Source organism: Bufo bufo, chromosome 1 (genome assembly GCF_905171765.1).
Source record: "Bufo bufo chromosome 1, aBufBuf1.1, whole genome shotgun sequence".
NCBI classification, from domain to species: Eukaryota; Metazoa; Chordata; class Amphibia; order Anura; family Bufonidae; genus Bufo; species Bufo bufo.
In genome coordinates this window covers 761,954,333-761,981,900 of record NC_053389.1, presented here as the reverse complement: position 1 = coordinate 761,981,900, position 27,568 = coordinate 761,954,333, and the positions used below count along the sequence as shown (strand labels likewise).

General features: G+C 46.7%; 1 protein-coding gene across 1 annotated transcript; it reads right to left on the bottom strand.

Moving 5' to 3' along the window:
- Positions 1–41: 41 nt before the first annotated feature.
- Positions 42–9,475, bottom strand: LOC120986223 (ATP-dependent RNA helicase DDX39A). The gene is made up of 10 exons (XM_040414662.1): positions 9,319–9,475; positions 6,390–6,605; positions 4,756–4,976; positions 4,491–4,674; positions 4,067–4,185; positions 3,821–3,952; positions 3,293–3,402; positions 1,759–1,903; positions 1,514–1,661; positions 42–220 (listed from the first exon to the last, which is right to left on the bottom strand). The coding sequence occupies exons 2-10, from the start codon at positions 6,595–6,597 to the stop codon at positions 204–206; spliced, it is 1,284 nt and encodes a 427-aa protein (XP_040270596.1). The 5' UTR covers positions 6,598–6,605; positions 9,319–9,475; the 3' UTR covers positions 42–203.
- Between the last annotated feature and the right edge of the window lie 18,093 nt (positions 9,476–27,568).

The following is a 27,568-nucleotide window of genomic DNA, read 5'->3' as shown; positions in this document are numbered from 1 at the left end:
AATCCTACAATATCACTAGGACTTCACAAACACAAGCTCCAAACCATAAAAAAAGTTTTTAATTATCCCTTCTTTACACAAAAGCCACGAATAAAAAAGAAACCCTACAAGGTTGTAAAACACTTTTTCCTGGCACGGGCGGTGCAGCCAGACAAGAGAGCAAAGGAGGAGCCAGGAGAGATGCTGAAGACGGCAGGGCAGGGTTATCGACTCTGTTCAACTGCGGAGAGAATTACAGGAGGCGCGTGTCAATACTCTGCATACTTCAGGTGTAAATATTCTTACTTTCAAAAAAAAATGCTTCTGCATAAGGTACATATTTATGGAGATGCAATGTATTTGTATAGCATGCTAATAAAGAGGTTCTGCTTCTTATAGTTCTACAGGAACAAGTATGACTGAAGGGCCATTACTGAGCTCAGTGGCAGTATGCTCCCTCTAGTGGCAGCTGCAGGTAGCCTGAACGCCTCTCCTGACACATCTGTTTAGTGACCACTTGCCTCTAATTCTCATTCTGCGTTTGATTGCTATTCCTATGAGAAGTTATGAATTGCCAGTAGCCCCTTATGGGCTAGAACCCTTGTCCTATTCACCCTAATAGAGCTCTATTAGAGGTGAATAGGATCTCCCACTCTCCCTGCTGCCCTGGGCTTTGTGCACACAGCAGCAGGGAGATCACCATGGCAGCCAGGGCTTCAGTAGTGTCGTGGCTGCCATGGTAACCGATCGGAGCCCCAGGATTACACTGCTGGGGCTCTGGTCGGAACTGCCACCAATGAAGAGGAAGGGAGGTGACCCTGTGGCCACTGCCACCAATGAATACAACAATGCCCCCCAATGGCCTGTAGCCACTGCATCACCAATGATACTAATACTGAGACAGGGGGGAGGCTGGAGAAAGGGCGCACTGCGCCACCAATGAATGTAATTTACACATTAATTCAAGTACAGGAGGCAGCTGGTGCCATCATGACCCGTTATTGAGGCCGGGTATGTTATACCACCGCCTACACTTGAATTAACGAGTTTTACATTCATTGGTGGCCAGTGTCTCCACACTGGTGGCAGCGGCAGCCGCGTCACTGAAGAGTGAGGGAGGAACTCTCCTCCTTCTCCACTGTGCTGGTGAAGAGAACATGGAGCGCTCTGAGAACGGCGCGTGCCATGTTCTCTAACTGATACTAGGCTGTGCAGGCTAGTATCGTTAAATAGTAAGACCCGGGTCTAAAAAGTATCGGTTGAGTATCGATACCTGGTGCAACTCTTACTGAATGGGGACATATCCCCAACTGGTAATGCCCAGACTGCTGACAATTCATTCTTAACTTCTAATAGGAAAAGCCATAACTAGATGCTATTCCCAAATTGGCTGCTGCGTCTAGTGAGGTGAGAGCATCAGGTCAGGAGTGGCCTGGTGTCGGAAGAAAGGCCCAAGAGGGGTTAAGCGCCTAATCTAGAGCTCTGGACCATTTGTCCTGGGCATCACGGGGAAATGCAGCTGTCAAATACTCACTGTAAGTGGATATGTCTATCTCATCAGGCAACTCTCCCACATTGACTTCAAATCTGTCTTGGACATCATTCAGAATTTTGGCATCTTCCTCGTCAGACACAAACGTCACAGCCAGACCTTTAGTGCCAAAGCGCCCCGCACGGGCCACCTGGAGCGGAGAGGAGAAATGTATTAGACATTGTGACCACTGAAATACACATAAAGCTATACCACATCAGTACAAAGATCATGGTCAGTGATTATACCCTGTGCAAGTAGGTGTCAGAGTCCTCCGGCATGTCATAATTGAAGACTATGTTAACTCTTTCAATGTCCATACCACGTCCAAAGAGGTTAGTAGCTACCAGGATTCTTCTCTGGAAATCCTTAAACTGTTGGTACCGTGACAGCCTGCAGAACAGAACAGATCTCATTTAAGACAAGGTCAGGGACAAGTGTACAACCCCCATTTCAAAAAAAGGTGGGATGCAATTATCTGCAAATCTGAGACCCACATTTTATTCCCCGTAGATCACAGAACACATATCAGATATGGAAAGTGACACGTTTTACCACTGTACTGGAGAACAGTTAAAGGGGTGGGCCCATCTGGGACATTGAAGGAACCTTGTTACGATACGCCATCAATAAGTCTGGGACTAACATGTGTGCCGCGCTTTGCATTGAACGCTATAGGAGCTCCGAAAATAGCCTAGTGAGCAGACTACTATTTTTAGCGAACAGGGGTCAGTGTGCATGCATGTGCAGCTGCTCTGCTCACTTTTGAGGTCGCATTCTAGAGATGGAATATCCCTAGGATGTGGGACCCATTTCTATTAAGCATGCTGATTGTTTCCAGTAAAAATCAACAGAACTGCAAGTGCAACACACTGCATTTGAATCTATGGAAACCTAGTGTGTTGTCTGGGACAGTGCAGTATACAGCCCCAACAGACGGCAAAGGATTTTGGTCTCAGTGGGGTCTTATAGATACATTTAATGCCGACACTGAGCTTTCTTCCAGTGTATACGTCAAACTTAGGGCTTACACAGGGGTTGTCCGGGTTCAGAGCTGAACCCGGACATACCCTTATTTTCACCCAGGCAGCACCCCTGATGTTGGCATCGGAACATCTCATGCGCTGATGCTCTCCCTTGCCCTGCGCTAGATCGCGCAGGGGAACGGGGTCTTTTGTTTACAGTAACACACTGCCGGGCGGAGGCTTCCACCCAGCAGTGTGTTCGGGGACATCACCGGCTCAGATGGACAGCGTTAGCGCTGCCCTAGCAGTTTTACTGGCAGCCCCATTGAGAGCCCGGTTTGTCACCGGAACTCTTGAAAATGCCTTTGCCCTGCGCGATTTAGCGCAGGGGAAAGGAGAGCATCGGAGCATGAACTGCTCCGATGCTCAAGTCAGGGGGGCTGCCTGGGTGAAAATGGAGGTATGTCCGGGTTCAGCTCTGAACCGGGACAACCCCTTTTAAGTGCTATTTGAGCACCGTATGTACAGAAATAACCACTTAGGGTACATTAACACGGCAGTGTAGTTTGCCTGGTTTGTTGTGGTTTTTGTTACGTTTCCGCATCGGTTCATTGTGGATGTGCCCCAGATCCACACGTGCTACATGCACTCAGCACAAACTGAATTGCTGCACCTTTTAAAAAACCCACACCACATGTCGATTTTGAAGATGTCTACTAAGCGGTTACTGTATTACGCTGTGGCGTTTCCATACAAAAATCCACCATGGTGTGCACATACCCTAAATCTGCAAACAATTCACAACGTAAGGACTCACCTCTCCTCTTGCATCATTCCCCTGTGAATAGCTATAGCAGGGAAGTTCTGCTCCACCAGGAGTTGTGCCAGTGCCACACATCTCTGCACAGATTTTACAAAGATCACTACCTACAAAAGATTTACACGTAAGAAAAAAAGTCAGTACGGTAATTCCAGTTACTCCATCTGATATCTTGTCGCTGACAACTCACACCCATCATGCCACGTGACGTATTTCATATGCTCTTTACCCTAGGGCAGGGATGCTCAACCTGTGGCCCTCCAGCTGTTGCCAAACTACAATTCCCAGCATGCCTGCACAGCCTAGATCTATTAGGGCATGCTGGGAGTTGTAGTTTTGCTACAGCTGGAGGGCAGCAGGAGAAACGGTCACCCATCCCTCTGCACAGTAAAAGCATCACCGGAGTGTGGGAAGGGAAGTGACAACTACTCCAAGCAGCAGGTTAAAGCCTCACAGGTTGTCACACCACCAGTACATTAAACTTCACCAGCAACTACTGTACCACTGCAGCCCTTCCATACTAACCTGGTTGAACTCTAGCACATCCAGCAGGTCAAACAATTTGCGGTTCTTTTCACTGTCCTTCAATTTGACATAATATTGCTGCAGGCCATGAAGCGTCAGCTTGGTTTCATCATCTACAAACACCTCCATAGGCTGGAGGAAAAAAAAAATATAAATAACTACTGACATTCCATAACTCAGAAAATGGGCTACGCACCCAAAAAGCATGGGTGTCCCAGAAAAGCAGTCTAACCATTGACGACTTACATCCTGCATGAACTTCCTGCAGACCGGACGAATCTCCTTGCTGAGTGTGGCACTGAACATCATGCACTGCTTCTCGTGAGGGGTGAGACGGAAGATCTCCTGCACATCTCTACGCATATCTGAGGGAAGAACATATTGACAACTTACTCCACAAAAAGTGATCCCACTGTGGAAAGCTCACACCCTGCCACCTTTATCCTAGAGTGGAACCCCTAATGATCATCTGTAATCCGAGGAGGACTCCAGAAGCACCAAAGGGAAGTATTCATTTTTTTACAGTAAGTTACGGACATGTTGGGTCCTCCAGAGCGAGAGACTGGCTAGTGGGGACCCTAAACAACCACCCCAGACACTATTAACATAGGGTTTTCCCAACTAATGGATCTAGAAAACCCCTTTCCATATACACTGCTCGCACTCTTACCCAGCTGCTCCAGCATCTTGTCACATTCATCCAGGACAAAGTGTTTGACGTTCTTCAAACTGAGCGTCTTCTGTCTAACAAGAGCCAAGATACGACCTGGCGTTCCAACCACGATGTGAGGGCAACTTTTGCGTATTGTCTCTTCATCCTTCTTTATAGCAAGCCCCCCGAAGAATACAGCAACCTGGAAGCATAACACCAACGTAAATACATGACACTAGGGCATAATCCACATACTACCAAAGGGGAACCGTAGGTCGCTTGCCTTCACTGTTGGCATGTACTTGGAGAATCTCTCGTACTCCTTGCTGATCTGGAACGCAAGCTCACGTGTGTGGCACATCACCAGGACAGAGACTTGTCCTTCGACCGCCTCAATCTGCTGAAGAGTGGCCAGGACGAACACAGCGGTCTTCCCCATACCAGATTTGGCTTGGCAGAGGATGTCCATGCCAAGAATGGCCTGAGGAATACATTCGTGTTGAACTGCAAATCAGAAAATAAGAAAGTCAATGTGAGGTTAGATATATGCTGCCCAAAAGCAATGCTTACTGGCCATCACCCTCATCTTCTATTAACCCTTTGGAGTTATCCAAATGTGTAAACTCCCTCCCCTACAATGCCTGGGCCCCTCATATAGAGAATACTTAACTGGTTCCCCGACGCCCGTCTCCTCCAGAGCCACAACATCTGCCGACCGGGGGAGGATACAGCCAATAGCTGGCCGCGCATCACCGGCCAACGGATGTTGGCATCAGCACGACAGGGAGATGTTGCGACAGCCGCAGAGAGATCCAGGATGACACAGGTGTCGGGGACTAGGTAACTTATCTGTATGAGGGGCCAGGCATGGTGTAGCAAGTTGTGACGCAGCTAGAGGTTTAGAAGCACATTTATTAAGACTGCCACTTTAGACGTGGGTCTTAATAAAGCCATGCACTGGTGGTGGAACCACCGCAGTTATGTAGAGGCGCCTGAGTATTTGGCGCTTCCTAACTGTCTTACATTTAGACCATTGTCTACTCCTAAAACAGGCGTAGAAAATGGTAAATGAGGCGGGCCTGCCAGAATTTACCAGTTTTTTTTTAGAACTGGCGTGAGCGGGGAAAAGTCGCAGATTGCGGTGCAAAGGACAATTATGCCGTAATCTGTGCCAGAAATACACCCAATAACGTACTTTTTTAATAAATGACCCCCTTAGTTCCTGGTTCTGTGTCTTGAAGGGGGAGGTTGTAAGTGACATCAGGAAGAAAGTACACAACCTGCAACTCATTTCTCCTTTACAGCCTCCACAGGAAGAAGCAAGGTGCAGGAACTTTCCTTCATGTTTGTTCCCTTCTCGGCAAAGGGAATGTGCCTTCTGTCACATTTGGGGATGGCTTTTATGCCACTAAGGCCATGAGAAGATGAGCAGTCACATGTCTAATAGCTCCCTGCCCCTTACCAAGAGATTGGCAACCCCCCTGACTCTGAATGACAGATATCAGCATCTTCAGCAGTCGGGCTCTCAACCGATCAAACCCCAGTTAAATAATTGACATATCAGAAGTTGTGTGACCCTTTAATGTCTCCCCTGTAGACTACGGACTGTATGCGAGTGCAATACCAGATGTAGCCCGTGAACAAGGGTGAAGACATTTCTTGTTTCCAATCCCGAGCTGCAGACTGGGCAGGAGGGTGCACCTAGCAGTAAAGGCTGTACATATTCACGGGCTTCCCTACCCCCAGTCAGTGACTGACAGCCTCCTATGGAACATTGCGGATACAGAGCAGGTCGTCAATCACTAATGGGCAGGAAAAGTCTACAGACAAATCCTCCTTTCCGACTTGGAGAAGCTGACTCTCCCCACGTAGGGCCAGCCACTAGCTTGGAATACATACGTATCTCAATGTACCTACCTTCAGACGGGTGCTCAAAGCCACAGTCCACAATGGCTCGCAGCAGTTCAGGCTTCAACAAGAAGTCTCTGAAGCCAGAGCTATGGATGGACACATAGGAGCCTTTAACCTCCTTCTGGCCAGCTGGAGCAGGGGTCTCGGTGGGGGCCTGGGGCTCATCGTCTTCCTCGTAGTCCAACAACTCGTTTTCAACATCCTGTTCTGTCATGGTGCTGTCTGGAAGAAAAGTACTAGGTTACAGACCCACCGATACAGAGTGGGAGAGAGGGGCATCACCATCTTACATCGCTGGACGAGGAAATCACTTTACGACCAGTAGGGGTCCGGCCTCTCAATCCTGAGAATGAATGGGCCATGGCAATGCTGTATTGCTGCATCCAATGAGAAGGCTTTCCCTGCACAGACCGGGAGAGTCGCGGGGCAGAGATTATAATAGGATGCAGCACTGCACCCGAGTAAGGTAGTGGCGGAAAGGACTGGAGCGTGATGCAGGGGAAAGCGGGGGCACGCATGGCTTATTTTGTTATTTTAGCACATGGACTGGGGCTGCCTGGGTTCCCATCTAGCTCGCGTAACCCTGCAAAGTTGCCATTTTACATGTCCCAGCAGCTCACACCTCAGCTCCACACGCATGCCCACCACCGCTCCACTCACAATCCACGGACTGATGCGGGTGACGCCCGGTATTCCCATAGAGAACAGACGAGAATTACACATGCAGATACCATTCACACTCCTGGAGAACGGGCGCACACTCCTGTGGGATCCAAACAGTTAGGCCCAACATTCCAGGTGGGATAACCTTTTAAAGTTGGGTACAATACTACAGAGTAGAATGTATGGGCTTCAAAGAGGAGGAGGTCATGTGACGGAGATACGTGGCACTGAAAGGTAGCATTTAGGGTCCATTCACATGTCTGCAAAATCGGTCCACGATTTTGCCGAACGGGTGGGGACCCATTCATTTTTACTGGGGCCGCAAAAGATGCAGACAGCACACAGTGTGCTGCCCACATCCGCACTTCTGTTCCGCGGCCCCGCAAAAAATAAAATAAAAATAGCCACGGACAAGAATAGGCATTTCTATTATAGGGCCGGCCATGGGCAGTCCGCAAAATGCGGAACGCACATGGCCAGTGTCTGTTTTACGAACCCGCAATTTGTGGACCGTAAAACGGTTGCGGACGTGTGAGTGGACCCATAGGCTACTTTCACACCTGCGCTTTCCGTCCGGTTTAGAGATCGCCATGGGATCTCAAAACCAGTCACAGCAACATGCTTCCGTATGAATACAACCGGCTGCCTCCGTTCTGAGTGGATCCAGTTGTATTATATGGAAAATGAAACCAGATTCGCCACTAAAACCATTGGAAGTCCATAGACGCCGGACCCGGCACCACTGACTGGCGACTCAGTTCTGGTTTGTTCAAGGGCTTCTGTCACCCCCCAAAAGTCATTTTTGGGCTAATTAAAATCCTTATAGTGCTCTTACCTTTATCTGTGGCTTAGTTTCTTTAAAAACTGCACTAATATGTGAATTACCTCGCTACCAGCAAGTAGGGCGGTTACATGCTGGTAGCCGCCGCATCCTCCTTTCAAAAAACGCCCCCTCCTCCTGTTGATTGACTGACAGGGCCAGCGAGCGCTCTCCTCCTCTGGCTGGCCCTGTCTGCGTTCCAAATCTGGCGCCTGCGCCGTACCGGTCTTCAATCGGCGCAGGCGCACTGAGAGGAGGACGCTCGCTCGGCTGCTGCTTCCTCAGTGCGCCTGCGCCGATGACGTCACATCTACACCCAGCGCAGGCGCACTGAGGAAGGAGCGGCCGAGCGAGCGTCCTCAGTGCGCCTGCACCGACTGAAGACCGGTACAGCGCAGGCGCGAGATTTGGAACGCAGACAGGGCCAGCCAGAGGAGGAGAGCGCTCGCTGGCCCTGTCAATCAACAGGAGGAGGGGCGTTTTTTTGAAAGGAGGATGCAGCTGCTACCAGCAAGCAACCGCCCTACTTGCTGGTAGAGAGGTAATTCACATATTATAAAAGTGCAGTTTTTAAAGAAACTAAGCCACAGATAAAGGCAAGATCACTATATATTGAATAATCGCACTAAGGATTTTAATTAGCACAAAAATGAAAAGTTACTTTTGGGGGGGTGACAGAAGCCCTTTCAGTTTCGTCCCCATTGAACGAGGAGAAAACCGAAGCGGTTTCCTCCAGTTTGGAGACTCTGTGCCGGATGGGACCTATTATTGTCCACATTACGGACAAAAATAATAATTGTACTGTTCTATTAAGGGCCACACAGACATCATCCGTATTCTCTGCGAACCGCAAAAAACATAGTCGTGTGCATGAGGGCTTAAAGTAAGGAGGGGGGTGGTATCTCCCAGAACCATTTGGGAAGCCCATACATTCTGGGCACAACCAATTAGACTTGTGGTTTTGGGGGGGGGGTCTTAACACCTGATAACAGGGAACTACTGATGAATTTGACCAGCAAAAGAGGACACAAATAAATAATTCCCCTTCAGATAACCTTTAGTTTCCAGTTCATATCAATAAAGTTTTTTGAAAGGAACAAAGCTCTGAAAATTACATTTTACAGAAGGTTCGAGCACGCGCTCCTTTCAATAAGCTTTATCAATACGAAACCGGTTAAACATTTATGTACAGGTAAATGAACAGGTTTATGTACAGGTCTAGTAGGCCTCCCCGAGTCTCCTGCGCGCGCACACGGCCTCCCGTCACGTACACCCGGGGCCCACCCGCCATACGCAGCATCGCCCGCCAGTTCGGCCGGACATCCTGTACACGCAGCCCCGGCCGCCGCTTCCACATACGCTAGCTTACCTCCCCCGGATCTCCGTCCTCCCCGCTACTGTCCTTACCATCACCCGGCCACCGGCCTACTGCAACCCACCGCTCTCTCTTACCTTTGCTCTCCGCCGGCTACACCTCCACGTGTGCTAGGAGCTGACCCCGCTGCTTAGCCTAGAAGAGAGTAGGCCTGATCAAAACCCCTCCCACTTGTTATGATTGGCCGATTCCGACTGACGTCAAATCATCCCTGCGTCGTTATAGGTCGTAATACTGCACATTATGGGCGCGGCGTCAAACGGAACAAGGAAGACGCAGGGCTTTGTTAAGACGAACTCGACAGTTCATTGGTCACGTTCGTAGGCGGGGCTACTGGAGGAACCAATAGTAGTAAAATGTCGGAGGTGACGTTATTACTTTTTTTTTATATATTTTTAAATAAATACAGCTTTATTAATAGGTATGAAATGAACAAAACAATGGAAAAGTCTTCCATTAGTACGGTTGTCAGGGAGCCTTTTCACGCCTGGATAATGTGCGCATTGTTGTACTCTATTATTGTATGCTGTCTATTTAGGGCTCATGCACATGACCGTATGAATTTTGCGATCCGCCAAAAAAAGGATGACGTCCGTGTTGCATCTGTTTTTTTTTTGAGGATCCATTGGACCAATGCAAAACAGACGAGAATAGGACATGTTCTATTTTTTGCGGAACGGACATGCAGACACACAGAATCATTTCAGAGTTTTTCAAGCCCCATTGAAATGAATAAATATAAAGTAATGTCGCACTAGAATGGGGTGGAGATCCAACAGAGGTGCTCCCACTGACAGACTACACCCAGTCTGATAAAAGTAGATATAATAAAGAAATAGAAGTGGGGCACTCTCTAAAGCAGACCTGGGCAAACTACGGCCCGCGGGCCGTATACGGCCCGGCGGACCTTTTAATCCGGCCCCCGGGCGGAGCCAGAGGCGTGCCAAGCAACGATACCCCTCCTCCGCGAATGAAGAGGACTTCCGACTCGGCGTGCTGCGTGTGGCATGGCGCGGTGGCAGGGAGGCAGCGTCAGCGGCAGTACTGTCTAGGTAAGACACAGCAGGGGGGGGGGTGCCTCGTGCGAGCCGTACCCGGGACCCGGCCGGCCGCAATTATTCCCTTCTCTGTAACAGCGCAGCGCCCGCGGCTCTCATAGTATCGGCTGTGACTGTCTGACACTGACAGTCACAGAGCCGACAAGCATGAAGCTGCGGCCGCCTCCCCCTGTGCTGTGTGTAGTCAGTGTGACTAACACATGGCTGATCATCTCTGAGCATTACGTTTCTAAAGGCAAGGGGGGGGGGGGGAGGGGTGTGTACTATTGTAAGGGGGGGGGGGGGGTGTTCTGTATATGATGGGGGGGCCGGGGGGGTGTTCTGTACACAAGGGGACAATGGCTGGATTCACAGGGGACAATGGCTGGATTCACAGGGGACAATGGCTGGATTCACAGGGGGACAATGGCTGGATTCACATGGGGACAATGGCTGGATTCACAGTGGGACAATTGCTGGATTCACAGGGGGACAATGGCTGGATTCACAGGGGACAATGGCTGGATTCACAGGGGGACAATGGCTGGATTCACAGGGGGACAATGGCTGGATTCACAGGGGACAATGGCTGGATTCACAGGGGGACAATGGCTGGATTCACAGGGGGACAATGGCTGGATTCACAGGGGGACAATGGCTGGATTCACAGGGGACAATGGCTGGATTCACAGGGGACAATGGCTGGATTCACAGGGGACAATGGCTGGATTCACAGGGGGACAATGGCTGGATTCACAGGGGGACAATGGCTGGATTCACAGGGGGACAATGGCTGGATTCACAGGGGGACAATGGCTGGATTCACAGGGGGACAATGGCTGGATTCACAGGGGGACAATGGCTGGATTCACAGGGGACAATGGCTGGATTCACATTGGACAATGGCTGGATTCACAGGGGGACAATGGCTGGATTCACATGGGGACAATGGCTGGATTCACATGGGGACAATGGCTGGATTCACAGGGGACAATGGCTGGATTCACAGGGGACAATGGCTGGATTCACAGGGGGACAATGGCTTTCACTAATATGAGTCACAAATAGTGAAAAATGTTCATTGTTTTGGGAAATTTTGTTTAATAAATTTAAATTTTTTTCTTGTAAGGCAACCTCACTTTTTCATTGTTTAACTATAACAAGTACTCGTACCAGTTGTCCAACAATGATATTTACTGCTTTTTATAAAGAAATACAATTGATTTTATGCAGTATTGAGTTTAGCCTTTTGGCCCGGCCCTCCAAAATATTTTCAGTTTCTCATGTGGCCCCATCGAAAAAATAATTGCCCACCCCTGCTCTAAAGTAAAGGGATCTTTAATTAACGTGGAATACAATAAAATGGACAATGTATAATAAATAATAAAATTCAACAATATTTAAAACAGCAGAGGATAAATCATCAATGAAAGCGGTGAGAGTTCAGCGGTAGATAAAACCTAAAATAAAAACAGCATAAATATAGATCCCAATGTGTGAGTATTTTAAAAAAGATAAATTCGAATATTCAATAATAATCGGATAAATATTCATATAAATATTCGTAAAAATCTTATTGTCCACTAGTGGTAACTGGATGCGTTTTTACACATGTCGAATATTTGAAAAAATGAATAGGTAAATATTCGATAAATAGTCGTTTGCTTCCGATTATGACCAGTCTCTTATATACTTAGGTAAGTAGTCAATGCAAAGTTTTTGTAGTAGAGATGATCGCAAACTGCCAAATATGATAGTCGGCTTGCGGAATGGTCTTTTAACACATGTGTATAATGGTGCCCAGAGTTTCAAGCGTGTATAGTTTCCAATGCTTTGGACAGACGATATTAAGGCTGCTAATAAGCACAGCGGCGTCCCGCTGTATTTAGTTGCAAAGCGATCGCTTATATACTGTAGGATATTCGTAGTCTTACCAGGAGATCTTTACACTGGACGATGAGCCCTCGATTCGGCGTACTTTCCTTTAGGCTTCCGGTCTCAAGGGCTGTTGGTTCAAATTCAAATTTTCGCGCCAATTGAAATGTTTGCTGCACGCGGTTAGCACCCCACTAAGGAAAGTAAGGATATTGCGAGACCGAGGAGACCTGGATATTACCATAAGAATAATGAATTGCCAAATTAAGAAAGTACTGCTGTTGCTGTTTTTATTTTAGGTTTATTTTAGGTTTTATCTACCGCTGAACTCTCACCGCTTTCATTAATGATTTATCCTCTGCTGTTTTAAATATTGTTGAATTTTATTATTTATTATACATTGTCCATTTTATTGTATTCCACGTTAATTAAAGATCCCTTTACTTTAGAGAGTGCCCCACTTCTATTTCTTTACCATTGAAATGAATGGTTCAATATACTGACCTGTAAAAAAAATTGGAACGGAAACGGAAGAAAAATACATTGGTGTGCAGGAGCCCTTACGTTCGCCTGCCCCGATCATACTGGTTATTGACCAGCAAGGAGATCAGCGATAAAACCGTTCTTTATGACCGACCTTCGCTATTCGTGCTTCCATAAAAATGGACAGAAGGCATGATGGGGGTCGTCCCGAAATCCCCTGTCCACAAGATGGGCAGAGGTGTCTGGTCGGGACCACCACCGATCAGGAGTATGGCGGCCATCGCTGCTGTGGCCATTGTTTGACACACCCAAATCGCAGAGCGAGAAAACGCCCGGTATGTTTCTGTCCTAACTACCTACAAGTAAATACTCAAAACTAGACTCAGAACAGCGTGTAATATAGAATCACACTTTTTTTTATTGGACATACACTTGTATAAAACATAGAAATCCATATATATTAGCAGCATTTAATCACACAGGATAGATCTCCACAGGTCTGTCACATTATAATACATGTAAGGCCTCATGCACACGACCGTTGTTGTGTGCATCCGTGTCCGTTGTTCCGTTTTCCGTGATTTTCTGCGGACCCATTGACTTTCAATGGGTCCGTTGAAAACTCGGAAAATGCACCGTTTGTCATCCGTGTCCGTAATCCGTGTTTCCAGTCCGTGAAAAAAATATGACCTGTCCTATTTTTTTCACGGACAACGGTTCGCGGACCCATTCAAGTCAATGTGCAAAGAAAAAGGGGGTCAGTCAGCAAGTCAATGGGTCCGTGAAAAATCAGAGGCACACAAGATTGTCATCCGCGTCCGCGTCCGTTTTTTTCCTATCATTTGCAAGGCAAACTTGACTTAGATTATTTTTTTTTACTTTTCATGTCTGGTGATCCTCCAAAAATCAAGGAAGACACACGGAAACAAAAACGGATCACGGAACAACGGAACCCCGTTTTGCGGACCGTGAAAAAATACTGTCGTGTGCATGAGGCCTAACTTGCAATAAAACTCCCAGGCTGTGAGAAAAAGATAATAAATCACAGCCCACAGTTAGTATATAAAGTGCATAGTGCCACACATTTATAGATAACATATAGGAGATAAATACAGACCAAGACAGTCCTGGATCCCAACACGTGTTTCGCGGTTGCTTTCTCAAGGGATGATTGACGTGCATATGGATGGCACATTACACAGTAGCGGACCCCGAGCACCACGTCAGCACCATACCCAGCCCCCTGACCATGGGTTTTCAAATTTCCTAAAAAAAAAAACATTAAATAATTTATTTTACAAAGTCCAATAATCCAGAACATTTGATAATCTGGAACCTAGGATGAAAGAGATTTTACTGTAGTTAAAGGGGTTGTACCATGATCAAACCCTATCCCATCTCCACAGGAGAGGAGATAACTAGTTGATTCCGAAAAATGAGGGTCCCGCACCCCCCCTCCCCCTATCCTGATGGGGCCGTAGGTCAAGCATGTGCCCTGCCACTCCATTCTCTGTGCGGCTGCCTGAGAGGTCGGATCTCCACCAATCATTTAGTTGTCCGCTATCCTGTGGAAAAGGGAAAACCTTAAAACAATCCCTTGAAATCTCATTTTTGTGTGACCTTTTGTAGTCATTGTTGTAGTCTTGTTGCCCCCGGTTTGCATTAGAATTGCAGGGTGTTTCCCACTTTGGCCGGAGGGAGGGGTGCTTACTTATGGTAACTGTGCATTTGGTTATTTATGTAGAAAGTTAGAAACCAGTTCCCATTATACTGGATCCAGTGTCCTTACAGGCAAATGGCAAACAATAAAGGTACTTTCACACTAGCGTTGTTTTAATCCAGCGTTCAATTCCGACACCGGAACTGCCCGCCGGATCCGGAAAAACGTGTAAAATCGGATTACATTTGAATCCTGATCAGGATTTTGATCACAATGAAAAAATGCATTGGAAAAAACGGATCCGCCATTTATGGACTTTAACTTTGTTTTCACATTTTTCGGGTTTAACATGCAAAAGCCGGATCCAATTTGACTGAACACACGGCGCTGGATCCGGCGTTAATGCAAGTCAATGGGAAAAAGACCGGATCCGGCGTTCAGTCAAAGTGTTCAGGATTTTTGGCCGGAGGTAAAAATACAACATGCTACGTTTTTCTGAAAAGCCTGATCAGTCAAAAAGACTGAACTGAAGACATCCTGATGCATCCTGAACGGATTACTCTCCATTCAGAATGCATGGGGATAAAACTGATCAGTTCTTTTCCGGTATTGAGCCCCTAGGACGGAACTCAGCGCCGGAAAAGAAAAACGCTAGTGTGAAAGTACCCTAAGGGTACTTTCACACTAGCGTTTTTCTTTTCCGGCATAGAGTTCCGTCCTAGGGGCTCAATACCGGAAAAGAACTGATCAGTTTTATCCTAATGCATTCTGAATAGAGAGTAATCCGTTCAGGATGCATCAGGATGTCTTCAGTTCAGTCTTTTTGACAGATCAAGACAGAGATAATACTGCAGCATGCTACGGTTTTATCTCTGGCCCAAAAAACTGAAGACTTGCCGGAATGCCGGATCCGGCATTTTTCCCCATAGGAATGTATTAGTGCCGGATCCGGCATTCAAAATACCGGAATGTCGCAGACCGGTAAAACTGAAAAAAATACAAGACGGGTCCGTCTGTCCGCATGATAAGTGGGGAGACGGATCCGTTCTTGCAATGCATTTGTAAGACGCATCCGCATCCGGATGCATCTCACAAATGCTTTCAGTCACATCGGGATCGGCGGATCCGGCAGGCAGTTCCGACGACGGGACTGCTTGCCGGATCACACTGCCGCAAGTGTGAAAGTAGCCTAGGTGGGAAGTTGGAAAACTATTTCAAGCGGAGTAGAATTGGGGGACAAAAACGCAAGTTTATGGGTTTAGTTTTTTATGAAGTTCCCTATGCTGTAAAACTGACCTGTTCTCTTCCTTCTCTGGGTCAGTACGATTACAGAGATGCCACATTTGTATAGTTTTCTTGTGTTTTAATACTTAAAAAATAAAAACTTCGGGGGAAAAAACTAATTTTGTCTTTGCAAATCCGTATTCTGACCTCCATAACTTTTTTATTTTTAGGTCTACCGAGGACTCATTTTTTGGAGGTGATCGGTACTTTTCATTGTGTATGACTTTTTGATCACTTTTTATTTACCCTTTTTTTGGGGGAGGTGAAACAACGAGAAACCAGCGAATCAACCATTTTGTACTATGACGTCATTCGCCGCGTGGGATAAAATCTCTTATATTTTAATTGTGGAGGCGTTTTGGGATGCAGTGTTGCCTATGAGCTTTAAATGTTTTGATTTATTTTTATTTTGAGGAAAGGGGGTGATTTGAATTTTTATATATTAAATATTTATTTTAAAAAAATATTCATTTTTTTTACAATTTTTAAAAGGGAACTTGCACATGTAATCTACAGATCGCTTCTCTTATGGACTCCAATGCATTAGCATTAATGTCTATGAGAATTTTGCTATGTTCCTATGAAGGTCCTCTGTAGCGTCATAACTTTGGTAGTCTTGGTTCCTTCAGGGGGACCTAGGCTGCCTCGGGGAATGAACAGCTCCCCTGATCGCCACTAGGGGGAGCTATTCCAGCTTTGGGAGTGCTCGCTCCCAGGTTTTTTAGCTCTTAGATGCAAGGCATTTGAGGGGTTAAATGTCTGCGATTTGCATTATCGATGATCCCAGTCATTATCCCTGCTGTTTAAAACAGGGAGCACCTGGAGAGTGGGCACCACCTTTAAACACCTGACCAGCAACATACATGTTAAAGGAAGTGTTTCACCAGGGGTTAAAGGAAATGTTTCACCAGAAATTTGACCTATCACTATCTACAGTACAACAAAAAAAAAAAATGCTGTTTTTACTTGCTATTAAGGCTAGTAATACTCTGACACTTCCTGTTCTGTAGAAATCATTTTTCAGCAGTCATCTCATTATCATCACAGGCAAGATGAAATTAACAGATATCACGTACAGGATCCTCTATTCACAATAAGTGATGTTCACCCTCTGCCTGTAGAGATCACAGGGCACAGGTGGCAGTCTCTTGCTACCACCACTAGGAGGCGCTCCTTATGGTTCCCAGTCAGTTACAATAAACGGCTGTATACAGAGGAAGAGTTTTATGTCCACGTATACACATTCTTCTGCCTATTTGTACGTTGCAGTCAGAATCCTGCGTCCTGATCTCGGCTCATCTACCTTGATAGCAGTTTCCCATAATCACTTCTGCTGGTTACTAGCCTAGGAGGCCATTATAAGGGTTAGAACCTGTGGCTCCTCTACAGTGACATACACCCGTTCGGCTGTTAAGTATTTCACTTTGCAGTCTAACGCCACTAAATAAGCAACCTTAGGCCTCCTGCACACGACCGTATGGCTTTTTCAGTGTTTTGTGGTCCGTTTTTTACGGATCCGTTGTTCCGTTTTTTGTTTCTGTTCCGTTTTTCCGTTCCGTTTTTCCGTATGGCATATACAGTAATTACATAGATAAAATTGGGCTGGGCATAACATTTTCAATAGATGGTTCCGCAAAAAACGGAACGGAAACGGAAGACATACAGATGCATTTCCGTATGTGTTCCGTTTTTTTGCGGACCCATTGACTTGAATGGAGCCACGGAACGTGATTTGCGGGCAATAATAGGACATGTTCTATCTTTCAACGGAAATACGGAAACAGAATGCATACGGAGTACATTCCATTTTTTGGGCGGAACCATTGAAATGAATGGTTCCGTATACGGACCGTATACGGAACGCAAAAAACGGCCAGTAAACGGGGGGGAAAAAATGGTCGTGTGCAGGAGGCCTTAAAGGAATTCTGTACTGCCCGTAGCGTTCCTCCATAAATAGAAGATTCATACTTTCCTGCTTCCCGCCGCTCCGGTCCTCTATCTGGCTCCTGTATGTCCATGTTCTGTTCCCAGGACTCTTTACATCCGGCGGTGTATGGCCAATAACTGGCTTCAGTGGTGACATGGCCACAAGCACAACCTCACCACTGACTCCAATTATTGGCAGCAGCAGAGCACGTGGCCATGCCCATGCACCCCCGGATGTAAAGAGTCTGAAGACCACAACCAGAAGCCAGGACCAGAGCGTAGGGGAGCTGGTAAGTGCAAATCTTCTATTTACAGAGCCAGACTGCGGGCAGTACAGAAAAAAAGGTATTCTGGAGAACCCCTTTAAGTGTCCAGGAAGCTGAGATATAAGGTGCTGTTTAGTGGGGTCCTCACAATGAATGCAGCAATCCATGAAAGACGCGGTGTCCATAGCGAGATCACGTCAACTAGTGGCATTGTGCAGTATCAATGTGGCGGCACGTGTCATGGACACAATATATGTCTCCATAGGGATCAGAAATCCATTTGTTACATTGCTCAAAATTCCCTGTATGCCAGCAGCCGTCACTAGGCGGCGCTCACTTCATGTGGATTTTATGCAGCGTGTACCAGAACCCTAGGCGCCGTTCCCATTACTTCTTAGTACAGGTGAAACTCAAAAAATTAGAATATGGTGCAAAGTTCATTTATTTCAGTAATGCAACTTAAAAGGTGAAACTAACATATGAGAGACTCATTACATGGAAAGCGAGATATTTCAAGCCTTTATTTGTTATAATTTGGATGATTATGGCTTACAGCTTATGAAACCCCAAAGTCTCAATTTTGAGGTCCCCTTTGCTCAGGGGGTATGGATTAATTAGCTGACTAGAGTGTGACACATTGAGCCTAGAATATAAAAACCTTTTCACAAAATTCTAATTTTATTTCTGCATTAATGCAATTCCTCTTAATTTACATTACTGAAATAAATGGACTTTTGCACGATATTCAAATTTTTAGAGTTTCACCTGTATATATTGTGGGGTTTCACTCTGGTACACAGGATTAGCGGACGCAGTACAGAGGCAACAACAAGTTCTTTGGATCAAACAGTTCAGTGTTTTATTCACACTTTAGGCAAGTGACAAAACAAGCAGTCATAGGCCTCTTGCACACGACCGAATGGCTTTTTCAGTATTTTGCGGTCCGCAAAAAAACGGATCCGTAAAAAATACGGATGATGTCCGCGTGTATTCAGTTTTTTGCTAAATGGAACAGCTGGCCCCTGATAGAACAGTACTATCCTTGTCCGTTATGCAGACAATAATAAGACATGTTCTATCTTGGAACGGAAATACGGAAACGGAAGGCATACGGAGTACCTTCCGTTTTTCTTGCAGATCTATTGAAATGAATGGTTCCATATACGGTCCGTATATGGAACGCATAAAACGGAACGTAAATGGGAAAAAAATATACGTTCGTGTGCAGGAGGCCTGACTAAGGGTCCATTCACACGTCCGCTAATGGATCCGCATCCATTCTGCAATATCGGGAATGGGTGCGGACCCATTCATTCTCAATGGGGCAGGAATGGATGCGGAGAGCACACTATGTGCTCTCCGCATCCGCATTTCTAGAGAGCGGCCCAGAACTTTAAAAAAATAGATAATGTCCTATTCTTGTCCACAATTGCGGACAAGAATAACCAGTTCTATGGGGGTGTCAGCCGGGTGTATTGCGGATCCGCAATACACTACGGACGTGTGAATGGACCCCAAGGCCTCATGCACACGAACGTATTTTAGTTTATAGTTTCCATGTCCGTTCCGTTTTTTTTGCAGATAGGATGCGGACCCATTCATTTCAATGGGTCCGCAAAAAATGCGGACAGCATACCGTGGGCTATCCGCATCCGTACTTCCGTTCCGTAGCCCCGCAAAAAAAATAGAACATGTTCTATTTTGTCTGTTTTAGGCATTGTTGCAATAAATCCGCCCCCAAAAAAATAGATGGCATACGGATGTCATCCATTTTTTTTTGCGGTTCCACAATTTCCGAACCACAAAACACATACGGTCGTGTGCATATAGCACCTTGCAGTGTTGGTGGTAATTCACACCATGCGGCAATTCTGCCTCAATGAGTCCTTGCTGATAGCAGCACCAACCTGTTTTCACGCCAAACAGGTAGCTGTCACGGGTGAAGTTGCAGATAGCTGGAACTTATAAATAAACAACCAACTGGCTTGATCCCAAACTAAGGAGCATATAGGTGAGCCCTATAAAACCCTAAGAGCTCTCCCTGACTGCTAAGCACATGCAAGGGTCTCAATGGTAGACGAATGCATGCCCACATACCTAAGACTGTGTGACACCTGAAAACCCTATAATAGTGAGGGGACACGACCACCGGCTCCCTGCACTTAATACGGACGGAGTCAGGGTCACCTAGAATCAAGCCAGCAAGGAAACACAATAAAGGAAAAGACTTATCTGAGAAAACAGCAGCAGCAGCCTCCAGCAGTGAACACTTCATCCAGGAAGTAGTATAAACCGCAAAGTGAGACAGTATGGGAGGGAATATAAAGGAAGACAATTAGTCTAAATAAGTGACACCTGGCAGAAGGAAAGGAGATGACAAAGTGAAACCAAAACAAAGAACGTCATACAAGAGGTAGAGAAGAACGTCTGTCAGAACTTCTCACAGAACTGGCGGTGACAGTACCCCTCCCTCTACGGGTGGACTCCGGACACTCAGAGCCCATCTTCTCAGGATGAGACCTATGGAAAGCCCTGATGAGACGAGTGGCCTTAATGTCCGCCACTGGGACCCACATCCCCACCTCAGGACCATAACCCTCCCAATGAACGAGGTACTGAAGAGAACCGCGGATAATGCGAGAATCCACAATCCTAGAGACCTGAAATTCAAGATTACCATCAACAAAAATCGGAGGAGGAGGCAAAGAAGAGGGTACAGTGGGTTGGACATAAGGTTTTAATAGGGACCTGTGAAAAACATTATGGATCTTCCAAGTCTGAGGAAGATCAAGACGGAAGGCAACGGGATTGGTGACGGACAAGATCTTGTAAGGCCCAATAAACTTAGGACCCAACTTCCAGGAGGGAACCTTCAGTTTGATATTCTTTGTAGACAACCACACCAGATCACCCACATTCAGGTCCGGACCAGGCACACGTCTCTTATCCGCCACACGCTTATATCTCTCACTCATCCTCTTCAGATTACCCTGAATCTTTTGCCAAATAAATGACAAAGACAAGGAAAATCTCTCCTCATCAGGTAAACCAGAAGACCCCTCTCCAGAGAATGTCCCAAACTGCGGATGAAACCCATATGCACCAAAAAATTGTAACTTATCAGAGGACTCCTGGCGACGGTTATTTAAAGCAAACTCAGCAAGGGACAAAAAAGAATACCAATCCTCCTGATTCTCCGCCACAAAACAGCGCAGATAAGTCTCCAGATTCTGATTGATGCGTTCGGTTTGACCATTCGACTGCGGGTGAAAAGCAGAAGAAAACGACAACCGAACCCCCAAGCGAGAACAGAAGGCCTTCCAGAATCTGGAAACAAATTGCGTGCCCCTATCAGAAACGATGTCTGAAGGAATGATCAACAAATGCTTGCACCAGCGTCTTAGCATTGGGTAACCCAGGAAAGGGAATGAAATGCGCCATTTTGCTAAAACCACTACCACCAGAATCACAGTCTTCACCGAGGAACGAGGCAGGTCCGTAATGAAATCCGTGGACAGATGCGTCCAAGGACAAGAAGGAATGGGTAACGGGAGGAGAGAACCCGATGGCCGTGAATGAGGGACCTTGGCAAGAGCGCAGGTCTCGCAGGCTGCCACAAAACCCTCAACCATCTTACGAAGAGCCGGCTACCAGAATCTCTGAGCAATGAGATCCACTGTGGCTCTACTCCCCGGGTGCCCAGCAAGGACAGTATCGTGGTGCTCCTACAAAACCTTGTGTCGTAAAGCGAGAGGCACAAACAACCTCCCAGGAGGACAAAGATCAGGAGCCTCTGCCTGGGCTGCCTGAACCTCTGCCTCCAAATAAGAGCCAGATAAAGAGCAGAGGCGGCCACCCCATCAGCCAAAATGGGACCCGGGTCTTCAAAGTTCCCCCCTCCCGGAAAACAACGTGACAGGGCACCCGCCTTCACATTTTTAACCCCAGGGCGGAACGTAACAACAAAATTTAACCTAGAAAAGAACAAAGACCATCTGGCCTGTCTCGGGTTCAGACGCTTGGCCGATTCCAAGTAGGCCAGATTCTTATGGTCGGTAAACACGGTAATAGGGTGTCTGGCTCTCTCTAACCAATGGCGCCATTCCTCAAAAGCTAATTTGATGGCCAACAACTCCCTATCTCCAACATCGTAATTTCTCTCTGCAGAGGAGAGTTTCCTTGAGAAAAAGGCACACGGTCGCCATTTGGCAGGAGAGGGACCCTGAGATAAGACCGCACCCACACCCACCTCAGAAGCGTCCACCTCAAAAATAAAAGGTAGAGAGACATCAGGTTGTACCAAAATGGGAGCGGAAGCAAAACTCTCTTTAATACTAGAAAAGGCTTTAAGTGCATCTACCGACCACAAGGAAAAATCCACCCCCTTTTTAGTCATATCAGTGAGTGGCCTAAAGGGCTTCTGTCACTCCACTAAACTCATTATTTATTTTTTTGTCTCCTTAAAATCCTTATGCTGCGATTTCTCAATATATAGGGCTATTACTTAGTTTGGTTCAGTAGTTATATAAAAAAACAGACTTTTATAATATGCAAATTACCTCTCTAGCAGCAGGTAGGGCGGCTACCTGCTGCTAGCAGCCGCATCCTCCATTCATAATGACGCCCCCACCTCATGTTGATTGACAGGGCCAGCGAATGCGCTCCTCCTCTGACTGGCCCTGTCTGTGTTTTAAATCTCGCGCCGGTCTTCAGTTGGCGCAGGCGAACTGAGTGGAGGACGCTCGCTCGGCCGCTCCATCCTCAGTGCGCCTGCGCCGGGTGTACATGTGACGTCATCGGCGCAGGCGCACTGAGGATGGAGCGGCCGAGCGAGCGTCCTCCACTCAGTGCGCCTGCGCCAACTGAAGACCGGTGCGAGATTTAAAACGCAGACAGGGCCAGTCAGAGGACGAGCGCATTCGCTGGCCCTGTCAATCAACATGAGGAGGGGGCGTCATTATGAATGGAGGATGCGGCTGCTAGCAGCAGGTAGCCGCCCTACCTGCTGTTAGAGAGTTAATTTGCATATTATAAAAGTCAGTATTTTTATATAACTACTGAACCAAACTGAGTAATATCCCTATATATTGAGAAATCGCAGCATAAGGATTTTAAGGAGACAAAAAAAAAATAAAATGAGTTTAGTGGAGTGACAGAAGCCCTTTAACAACAGAGGAATAATTCAAAATGAACTTTCTGTAATAATTGGCAAAACCCAAAAACCGCATCAGCGCCTTCTGATTCTCAGGAAGCTCCCAATCAAGCACAGCGCGGACCTTCTCAGGGTCCATCCGAAAACCAGAAGCGGAGAGAAGAAAACCAAGAAATTGAATCTCCGGAACCACAAACACACATTTTTCTAGTTTAGCGTACAATTTATTCTCCCGCAGAATCAGCAAGACCTGACGTAGGTGGTCCCGATGAGTCTTGAGATCAGGAGAAAAAATCTAAATGTCATCTAGATACACCAGTACAAATTTCCCCATTAAATGATAAAAAATGCTGTTCACAAAATGTTGGAAGACGGCCAGAGCATTCATCAAACCAAAGGGCATAAACGAAATGACCCTCAGGGGTATTGAAGGCCGTCTTCCATTCGTCCCCTTCCCTGACCCTGACTAGGTTGTATGCCTCTCTTAAATCCAACTTAGAAAAAACTTTAGCCCCAACAATCTGGTTAAACAGGTCCGGGATCAGAGGAAGCGGATATGGGTCACGAATCGTGATACGGTTCAGCTCCCTGAAATCCGGACAAGGTCTTAAAGAAGCATCTTTTTTCTTAACAAAAAAAAAAACAGCGACAACAGGTGACTTCGAGGGTTGGATGTGTCCCTTTCTAAGGTTCTCAGAGATATAAGTACGCATAGCGACTCTTTCAGGTTGGGAGAGATTGTATAATCGTGATTTTGGCAGCTTGACGCCTAGGATGAGATTAATAGGGCAGTCGTACTCCCGGTGAGGGGGCAACTCCTGGACACCACTCTCGGAAAACACATCAGAAAATTCAGAGAGAAAAGATGGCACAGTCTTGGTAGAAACCTCTGAAAGAGACGCCGTGAGGCAATTCTCTCTGCAAAACTCACTCCAACCATTTATTTGTCTTGCTTGCCAATCAATGGTGGGGTTATGTTTAGTGAGCCAGGGTAGCCCCAACACTAGAGGAGAAGGTAATCCGCTTAAGACGAAACATGACATATCCTCAACATGAGCATCACCCACAGTCAAACGGATATTGTGAACTATTCCCTTTAACGATCTTTGAGAAAGTGGAGCGGAATCGATAGCAAAAACAGGTATATCCTTTTCCAAAGTGCACACCTGGAAACCATGCATTGTTGCAAATTGATTATCAATGAGATTGACAGCTGCTCCACTATCTACAAAAATCTCACTAACAATGTTCTTGCTGTCTAGCCCCACCCTGGCAGGTAGGAGAAAACGGGAACTACAAACAAACGGAAAACCTTCAATTTCCGCATCAACCTTGCCAATAGTAGCAAATGGTTTTTAGAAGGGTTCTTTTTTTTCTTTTTCTTTTTTTTTATTACCCTCAGAAAACTCCATGAATCTCCTAGAGGGGCAAACATTATTCAAATGATTTATACCCCCACAACAGAAACAAAATCTCCTCTGAGAGCTGAATCCTCTACTATCAGAGGCAAGCAAACCCAGCTGCATGGCCTCCTCCTCAGAGGGGATTGAGACAGACTGAGACCCCTGCGCACTGAATAAGACAGCCCCACTGTCCTTGGGCTGAATATGACAGGAAAGAGTAGTCTCCTCTCTCTCTCTAAGACGCCTGTCAATACGAACAGCTAGAGACATGGCAGACTCTAACGACGCTGGTCTCTCATGAAGAGCAAATGCATGGATGACAAAAGAGTGCAGCTGTCACGGGGTTCCGAAGGTGCACTCGGTCCCCCATTTCCCACAGACCTGTTGCTTAGCTTTGGGAATGAGGATTTGTGCTTGACCTCATTCCCAGGGCGGCTTTGCTGGCTGGGTGGCTCCCTGCTCCTAGTCTGCCTTGAGCGCCGAGCTGATCACTCGGTGCTCGACTGGTTGATCTGTCGGTCATGTGACGCTGGCCACGTCACATGACCCTCACTCCCCACTATAAATACAGGCAGCCTGCTGGCCACAGGTTGCCTGTCAATTTCTAGGTTCCTGGCTATTTGTTGGACTACTGAATACTTACCTGATCCTGTTCCCTGACGATCCTGTGCCCGCTCCTCCTGTACTGCGCATCCATCCTGGTATTGTGACCTCGGCTCCCACCTGACTACTCTCTTAGGACTCCTCTTGTACTTCGCTACTCTCCTGGTATTTGACCCCAGCTTCTCCTGACCATTCTTTGCTTAATCCGTTGTACTGTGTAGCTTTCTTGGTTCTTACCCGGTCCGTTCATGTTCCGTATTTTGTCTTGTCTGTCTTCCCTGCACATATCCTAAGTTAGAGACTGCCGTCCAGTTGTCCCCTGTCATCAGGACTCGTGAGGCAAGTAGGCAGGGCCAGGGGTGAGGGTGGAGCGCAGTGGTCACTACCCTTCCCCCTGTGTGTGTGTGGACGTGATCGTTACAGATTAACAGGCCCAACAACCACTGTATCATGAATCCTCTTATTACCCTGACTGACCATGTCTCTAACTTGACACAGATGGTGCAGGAGCTAGGAGAGAAACTCAGTTCTTTTGAGTTAGGGCAAGGTTCTTCCACTCCTCTGCCCTCCAGTCCACATTTTGAACCCCAGATCAAGCTCCCAGAACCCTTTTCTGGAGACCGGAAGAGGTTTCTCTCCTTTAAGGAGAGTTGCAAACTGTACTTCCGTTTGCGCCCCGTGTCCTCCGGTCCCGAGAGCCAGCGCGTGGGGATTATCATTTCTCTACTACAGGGTGATCCCCAGGACTGGGCATTCTCGTTACCTGCTGGGGCCAGTTGTCTGACTTCCGTGGAGGGGTTTTTTCAGGCCCTGGGTACCCTCTATGACGAACCAGACAGGGCCCTGGTAGCCGAGACGGCTCTTAGGGCACTGGTTCAGGGCCATCTCCCTGCGGAGGAGTATTGCACCCAATTTAGACGGTGCTGTGTCCCCTCTGGATGGAATGAACCAGCCCTGAAGAGTCAGTTTAGGTCTGGTCTGTCTGATAATTTAAAAGATCTATTAGTCAGTTATCAAGTTCCAGAGACCTTAGAGGAGATGATGACCCTAGTTGTCCGACTTGACCGACGAGTTAGAGAGAGACGACAAGAACGACAGTTCTGTTCTCAGATGGTGGTCCAGCCAGAGGCCTTTTCCAGGGACAACACTGAGGTCTCCACCGAGGATCCCATGCAGGTTGGCATGACCCGGGGTAATCTTCGTCGCAGACGCGGAGAGTGCTTTTACTGTGGAGATCCTGGCCATTGGATCAACAAGTGTCCTAAGAGGGTCCTCTCTGACAAGTCTCCTAAGGCAAGACAACCTAAAGACCAGGTACACCCTGATTTTTCTAAATATAAGCTTTTGGTACCCATAACAATTTCTCTGGGGGTTAATAAGTGGCCGGGTAAGGCCTTTATTGATTCCGGTTCAGCGGCCAGCTTTATTGACTTAGAATTTGCTAGTAAATTGGGTATTCCAATGTTTGCTTTACCTACACCTATCCATGTCATGGCTATTGATGCTACTCCCCTGATTGGTGGTACGGTGAGGTCATGTACCTCTGAAATTTCTCTGACCGTGGGTGTGTGCCACTGTGAGAGATGTTCTCTTTTTGTCTTGGAGAACCTACCGGTTGAGGTGGTACTAGGGTTGCCTTGGCTCCGTTTACATAACCCCACAATTGATTGGTTCAAAAGAGAGTTGGTGAAATGGGGACCTAAGTGTGACTCATGCTTGTCCGTGGTCCAGGCTGGGGTTTCAGTAAGGTCTTATAAGCTAATACATTACCTTCAGTTATTAAAGAATATTCTGAAGTATTCTCAGCCCCTATTCCAGAGGTTCTACCCCCCCATAGACCTTATGATTGCACCATAGAGCTAATAGAGGGTGCCGAATTTTCTAAAGGGCGAATTTATAATCTTTCAGGGCCCGAACACAAGGCTATGGAAGATTATATTAAGGAAAGCCTTGCTAATGGGCATATTAGACCTTCAGTCTCTCCTATGGGAGCAGGGTTTTTCTTTGTTAAAAAGAAGGATGGTGGTCTTAGGCCTTGTATTGATTACCGGAGATTAAATAAGTTCACTGTCCAAAATAGATACTCTCTCCCATTGATTCCGGATTTATTTAACCAGGTTCTGGGGGCAACCTGGTTTTCCAAGATTGACCTGAAAGGGGCATACAATCTAATCCGAATCAAGGAGGGAGACGAATGGAAGACAGCCTTCAATACTCCGATAGGACACTTTGAATATCAGGTGATGCCTTTTGGACTCAGCAATGCCCCAGCTGTGTTCCAAAACGTAATGAACGATGTTCTTAGGTAAATTTATTATTGTCTATCTTGATGACATTTTGATATTCTCTCCTGATTTCGAATCTCACATGTCTCATGTCAAACAAGTATTAGAGGTGTTGAGGGAGAACCAGCTATCCGCTAAGCAAGAGAAATGTGTCTTTGGTGTACAGGAGATACTGTTTCTAGGGCATGTTTTGACTCCTCACGCCTTTAAGATGGATCCTGGTAAGGTTTTAGCAATTAAGGAATGGGTAAGGCCTTCATCCTTAAAGGCTTTACAACGGTTTTTTGGTTTTGCTAATTACTATCGTAAATTTATCATTAATTTTTCTGTAATTGCTAAGCCATTGACCGACC

Excerpts from the sequence above, each read along its gene's own strand:
- LOC120986223 (XM_040414662.1), bottom strand. The coding sequence starts at position 6,597 with ATGACAGAACAGGATGTTGAAAACGAGTTGTTGGACTACGAGGAAGAC. Across the intron at positions 4,186-4,490 it reads CAAGATGCTGGAGCAGCTGG|ATATGCGTAGAGATGTGCAG; the intron begins GTAAGAGTGCGA and ends TTCTTCCCTCAG. Across the intron at positions 1,662-1,758 it reads CTGACACCTACTTGCACAGG|GTGGCCCGTGCGGGGCGCTT; the intron begins GTATAATCACTG and ends TCTCCGCTCCAG.